This window comes from Frankliniella occidentalis, unplaced genomic scaffold (assembly GCF_000697945.3).
Source record: "Frankliniella occidentalis isolate FOCC.00 unplaced genomic scaffold, Focc_3.1 Scaffold25, whole genome shotgun sequence".
NCBI classification, from domain to species: Eukaryota; Metazoa; Arthropoda; class Insecta; order Thysanoptera; family Thripidae; genus Frankliniella; species Frankliniella occidentalis.
The window spans coordinates 1,514,804-1,521,517 of NW_026267155.1; the positions used below are offsets into that span (position 1 = coordinate 1,514,804).

The 6,714-nt window shown below is 52.1% G+C and overlaps 1 protein-coding gene across 6 annotated transcripts in view; it reads left to right on the forward strand.

Moving 5' to 3' along the window:
• LOC113213926 (scavenger receptor class B member 1) overlaps positions 1-6,714 on the forward strand; it is a 205,062-nt gene that overhangs the window by 192,453 nt on the left and 5,895 nt on the right. For all 6 annotated transcript variants that reach the window (XM_052265240.1, XM_052265242.1, XM_052265239.1 and 3 more), the window contains one exon: positions 5,581-5,672. In XM_052265240.1, coding sequence (XP_052121200.1) covers positions 5,581-5,672 — 92 coding nt within the window. The remainder of the gene's footprint in view (positions 1-5,580; positions 5,673-6,714) is intronic.

The following is a 6,714-nucleotide window of genomic DNA, read 5'->3' on the forward strand; positions in this document are numbered from 1 at the left end:
CCCCCTTTTCCTCCGCCCTAGCCTATCCTGTCTGGGCGGGCGGGACCGGATAACTAAACGCCTCAAGCGGTATGTGGTTTATTTTTAGTTTTAAGCTGTTCGATACAAGCTACTAATGCGCCCAAACACCACTTAGTGCGAAAAAGTAATTTTTACATGCATTATTGGAAGGCAATTTAATTTACTCGTCCGTACGAATCTGTGTGGTATTTTTCTCCTCTGAACTTTTCTTTTACTATATTGAGACCTTGCACTACTTTTGCCGTCGTTCCTCGCGAGTTGTCGCGCGCTCGTTCGGCCGGGTAAAGCGCGCCAGGCGCAAGGGGAGGAGGAAGTGCAAGGACGCGGGCGCGCTTCGACCGGAAACGGAAGGCCGGCCGGCCGGCCGGAGTCATCCACCCGGAGCAGCAGCAGCAGCGCGCGCCTCCCGTCGTCGTGTCGTAGTCGCCTCGCCGGCCGGCTGTGTCGGTTTGGAATCGAAGACACAAATATTCCCTTTCCCTTTTTGCCTTGTGTGTGCACACTAATTGGATTTGTATCTTTTATTTGCACGAACTTTTGTGCATTCATTCGTAGAAAATCATGCACATTGTCGAGCACATTTGTGCGAAACGAAACGTAGGTTTAACTTAGTGCAAACATTCGTACGAAAACATACAAATACATTTAGTGTGTGTATTCCGCGCCGCCTGACTCCCCCCCGTGTGTGTGCCCTTTTCCCCGTACGCCGCCGGGGCCCTCGAATACACCTTTCTCCTTTACGTCTCCGACCAAACCGACCCGCGCGTCCAGAGTTTTAGGTTCTCAGGATACGTGTGTGTGTGTGTTTGTGTGTGCATGTTTCTTTTTTTCCAAGTTTTTTTTTAGTGTGTGTGTGTCCTTTCACCGGAGCCCGCGTCTCCTTGTATTAAACGCACCCGTGTGTTGTGCGTGAATGTGTGTGTGTTGTGTGTGCGCGCTGCGCGCGCTGGGTCTTTGGGTTCCCTTTGTGCCCTTCGTGGCGCGGCCGCTCGGCGGCGCTCTTGGCTAACGGTGCAGTGATCAGCTGATGAGATGCGCGCGCGCTGTTACTCTGCAAACTCAGGCGGCAGCAGCAGCAACAACAACTACTTGAAATTCGCGCGTCTTTTGGTCGTCGTTTCGTTTCGTTGTTGGCGGAGCAGGTGACGACACCGTGCTGTCGTGCGCGCCCTGTTTACTTGCAATGGTCGTGTAGTAGTGGGTCGTTCGGTCGAGCAGGGAACACGTGCCGCCAAGCTACCAGTGTGCCTTTCAGTTTAAGATTATTTTTATTTATTTTTTGTTAACTGGTTGAAGGTCGCCGACTACCTGCAACACTTAACACAACCCTAGATGAAATCCTAGCTGCAGTTTACTGATAAATTTGAAGGTCCGACTGAAGGAACTGACTTTACCCGCTTTTAACTGATCGACCTGATATTACCCGATTTTACCCGCTCTTACATGAGGTTACAAATTTTTAGTCATCATCTACCGGAGCGGAGGAGCGACTACTTTTCAGCCACCTTCAGTTAAAATTAAGTTAATATCAGGTAGAGTCGAGGACTGATTTTTTCCTGCCATTTCATGAGATCGAACTGAGCAGTGGCTTTTGTGCACCTTGGCTTAGGCTGCGATCAGCTGAAGGTCACTTTAGGTAAGATCAGCTAGAGAGGATCAATTAACAGTCAAAATCCGGGACTGAATCATGTTGATAGTCAACTGAATTTTGCTGTAAGACATGCGGACCGTGGATCAGCTAGACTGCAGCTTTCTTCAGTCCTTATTTTCGTCTGATTAAACGTTGTGGTTTTACTGATGTTTGTAAAGACCGCTAACCAGAAAGATCAGCCCTTTCGCATTTTATTTCAGATGTGAGCGGCACACTGACAACAACAGCTGTACTACTGAAATTAGTAATGTATTCACCGGCCAGTCAGACACTGATAAAATTCAGTCTAATTCAGTCGGGACAGGGAGGATTGAAGTAAACTGAAACGAACTGGCGGCAAAATATCTAGAAGCTACGCTGGATTCAGTTGCGTTTCAGTCCGATTCAGCTGATCTAGCTAAAAGACACACAAACGCAGCTAAACTCAGTCGGTATCATCGGCCAGATTCAGTTCGCTTTAAGGTAGAAGCGAGGTGCATATTTTTAGCTGAAAACAGATCAGCAAAGTTTAAAATAAAATCGGATAAACGAAAAAATCGATGTATCCTCAGTTAAATGCGGCTATTGGCAGTTCACTTCAGTTAGATTTTCTGTTAAGTTCAGTTGAGGTTTGACTAACGTCAGCCAGGATTTCATCTAGGGAAGTGTCCGTGTCAGTAGTCTAAAGAATCCAGCGGCGAGTTTTGTTCTAGCGGGCGTGTGTTGTTTTCATGGTCGTTCCCACACGGCGCCCCCCGAACCGGCCGGCTGCCGGCTGCGGGCGGGCGCCCGGTCCCCTGTGGGTAGGCAGTGCAGCCCGGCGCGGCTGTCCTGCGGGAGTGCCTACCAGCGGGCGCCCCGGTGGGTAGGCAGCGCCGCCTGGCGCGGCTGTCCTGCGGGAGTGCCTACCAGCAGGCGCCCCTGTCGGTAGGCAGTGCCGCCCGGCGTGGCTGTCCTGCGGGAGTGCCTACCAGCAGGCGCCCCAGTGGGTAGGCAGTGCCGCCCGGCGCGGCTGTCCTGCGGGAGTGCCTACCAGCAGGCGCCCCGGTGGGTAGGCAGTGCCGCCCGGCGCGGCTGTCCTGCGAGAGTGCCTACCACAAGGCGCTCCGCCAAGGGCTGTCTCAGTACGCTCCGCGGTTTGCGCTCTGTGCTCGCGCTCCTTTGTCCCTTGCTCGCTCTTGGCTCGCGCCCTTCTGTCCCTTGCTCGCTCTTGGCCAGCTCTTGCTCGCTCTGACCCGGCCCCGACCACGGACAAGGCGCTAATTTTTCGCAGCCTAATCAGTTTTTCTCGGCAGAAAGTAATGGCGTGGCGCGGCTCGGGCTGCTGCTCTGGTTGTCGACCTTTCCCGCCGCCATTGTCCGAGGCGCTGGATCAGCGGTGTGGCGGGGCGTGGTGGGGCGTGGCGGGGCGAGGTGGGGCGTGGCGTGGCGGGGCGGGGTGCGGCGCGGTGGGCCCCGGAGTGGCCCGCGCGGCAAGTGGGTCACTGCGCGCCGCGCTCAGCAGCTGGACTACACGCTGGGGCTGCGTGGCCCTGCCCTAGACATGCCCCGCGGGGCCTAAACGGAGCCTCTTGCTCTCTCCTTGCTCGCTCCTTGCACTTAAAGCGAGTGCTTGAGCGTGCTGGTCGGTTTCGTTTTCGCTATTTTTATCACGTTTTTATTTTTGCTAGCTTGCAGGTTTTCTCGCTCTTTTCATTGCCCCCGCTCTTCTGTGCTTGCTCGCTCCTCTGTGCTTGCTCGCTCTTCCCCCGACTGCTCGCTCCTCGCTCTCAATCCCTTTCATCCTGCGCGTGTCATCTTTGTCCTATCGATCCCGCCTGATGATGTTGGCCGCCAGGTGCACCACCTGTGATTTGCAGCCTGCACTCCACGGGGACCCATCTGCCGCACGCGCCTTTGGAGCGAGCGCTGTCGACCGCCGCCTCCCCGAAATGTGCTGTCCTTGTCTTTCTGGCGGAGTAACGCCCTCTGCTCGCTGGCCCGTCGGACTGACCATGCACTGCGCGTCTCTCTCTCTCTCTCTCTCTCTCTCTCTCTCTCTCTCTCTCTCTCTCTCTCCCACTGAGCGTGATCGGTTTTGAGCTGCGCCGACAGTCTGTTTTGTCATGGCGCTGAGGTCGGCAAGCTTCCTGCACCGGTGCCCTACAACCGCGTTGCATGATGCTCGGCGTGCAGTCGGGTGACAAGAGGAGAGAGAGAGAGAGAGAGAGAGAGAGAGAGAGAGGCACACACACACACACACAGTGACGCAGACAAGACTGCCGCAGGGCAGGGGGCGGCTGCCTGCGGGTATTGGAACTTACATATGGCGGCTTTCGCGAAAATCCGAAATTCGTGGCTATCTGGTTGCGTCACTGGCTTTACTTCTTGACATTCGCGTGGCGCTAATCGCCCCGGGCGGTGCCGGTCAGCGCGGTGTGGTGGAGGTCCCCCTCCCCCTCCCAACCCTCTCCACCACCACCAGGAGGGATCATAGACATAGTCCACTGCCGAAAAGGGGTGCTGCGGAGTGTCGTGCGAAATGAGAGACGCCGGAACCTCACCGGGGATGTAGTTATCGATAGTATGAGGTGGTGGGAACGACCGAGCTGTGGTTGCGTAAATACGGAAAAACAATTCTTTGTGTGTTCGACTGGAAATTTGAATACACTAAAGTGTTAAACAGTAAATTTAATCAGTTCGAAGTGTGTTGCATCCATTGGCGTGTTACTCGACTGTGACGCTACGCACATGTGACATGGCCGTCACACTCTTTGTGTGATGTGACCGTCCCACTGTGTGACGTGGCCGTCACACTCTTTGTGCGTGTTTGTGTGTGTGTGACGTGGTTGTCACGCTCTGCCATCCGTCTGTCACCGCCGGCGGGCACGCGGGATCGAACACTGGAGTGCTGCGGGGCGATTGCCCGCGATGGCACCCCTCGATAGTGCGCTCACGCGTCACACGTCCGCGGGCATGTCGTGTTTGTTGTGGGTTTTTTTCCGGGAGAAATGTCATTTTCGCTAATCTTGTACGCACATCAGCGGTCTTGCGCAGCCAGCCCTTGAGCACCCCCCCCCCCCCCCCCAAAAAAAAGAAAAATAACAACGAGCGCATGTATGTGTTTTTCTACTTCTTATTCCATGCACTTCCAATGATAAAGACTGTTAAGCAATAATTCTTGGATGTAAATATATTTTTGGAGTGTGAGCGGCAGTAGTTTTATAAATTTATAAATCCACATTTTCTAACATTTTTTATTTGCTGCCGAATGGTATGTCAGCGTGTGGCGCAGAGTGCCGGGCGGTCGAGCCTCGTCTGTTGGCCGTGAAAACGTCATGATTTGACTTTGAACGCACAGCAGCCACAGGGTTTTCGTGACGTTTTTATACTATTAATTTTTTCCCCCGCCGCACTCTACTCGCGCCTGTCGGAAAGAGGGGCTTCCGCCATGGTCATAACGCGGTGACTTTCCGACGACTTTAGCTCTTGCATTTCTGTGGTCGGCGCGTGGATTAGTTTTGCGTTGCAAACGATATAAACTGGTTTATTTTTTATTATTGTATTTTTTTGTAATTTCACTATTTTTGTTCCTTTTTTTTTTTTTTGCCTTGATGGATGAATGTTAAAAGGATGTTTTGTTTGACAGTTTTTTGGTCTCGTTTGGCTTGCTTTTCAAAACACAAATAAAGTAACGGGTCCAGAATGTATCTATTTCTTTGTCCGGCGTGAGTCGCCTGGCAGCTGACTGACTGTCAGTTGGATTTGTACCGCATTTCGTGCGGCGGTTTCACCCGCGACTACCTTGAACCCTCCACTTGCTGACCCTTAATTCAACCTGCCACATGCCTTATATATCCATCTATCCGTGTCACCTGAAAATGTGTACTCTGAAACTTTGTGTTTTTACTGCATTTGTGTTTCAATTCGTTTTTTCTATCCTCTTCCAGGGTTCGTCGTAGTCGTATCACTCGCCCTCATCGTGTTCGGCGCCATCGTCGCAGCGTTCTTTACATCATGGGTCGACCTATACATCGAAGGGGTGAGTCCTCCGCCACTTTCTTGTCTCCTGCTGTCTTTATTGTGATACTTTTCACTTCAACTTACACTTCACTTCGCAATAACACTACCAGAAAAAAAAAATGATCCCCGGATGAAATCAATAATTTTTTGTCCTGCAAGAAATTGCATGTAGTTAAAGCCGGATGGCATATGGCATTTAAACACTTTCTTAAAAAGTTGATAAATCTTTTTTGATGTGCATTCGGTGGCCTCCTCACCGTGTTAGGCCCCCCTCTGCAACGAGCGGCAGACTTTGGGTAGACAAGGCCGCGACCCCACTGTGATGAGAACGCATCACATAATTGGCTGGCTGGGGCTGGGCGCGGGAGTGTGTGTGCGTGTGTGTGTGTGTGTGTGTGCGTACACGTGTGTGCACTGCACTCGCACAAGCACGTGTTCACGTATGCGTTACGTCAGGTCAGGACCGCGCTTCGTACTCACACATCTCTCGCATCCCATGAACACTGCTGCTGAGAGTTGGTTGCTCCTGTAAAAGAAAATGGTCAGCAAAGTAGACTGAGAAAATTTTAACGGCCTTGTCGAGTAGAAAACTCAAATTGTAATAGATTATTGTGAGACTTGTTATTGGGCACTAGTACTAGTTGTCGACTTTTTTCGGCAAGCACAAATGGGCTGTCTAAAAAATTTGCCAACATGTTCACAAACTCACAACGTCATTTTTGTAAATCCTAAAAACGTCGAAAATTTGCTCAGTCATTCCCTCGTACTACACATTTTCTACCACCCTCTGTTCAATTCTTGAGTCACGTCGAATGAAAAACGCTGGCCCAACTGGCCGAGCACCTGTAGGAAAAGTAGGCCTTCTTGATACTTTTCGAGCGGCGCGTGCGTGCGAGTCGCTGCTGCTTTGGCACCGGGGCTCCTCCGCGCCCCGCCGCCGCCAATGCCGACCAGGCGATACTACTTGCAGTGTGAAATTGGTCCCAATTTCGCGTACGAGGGGCGGTGCATCTATATTCATGACGTTCTTGTATGATGTCGGTCGGATGGGGGAGTTGGGG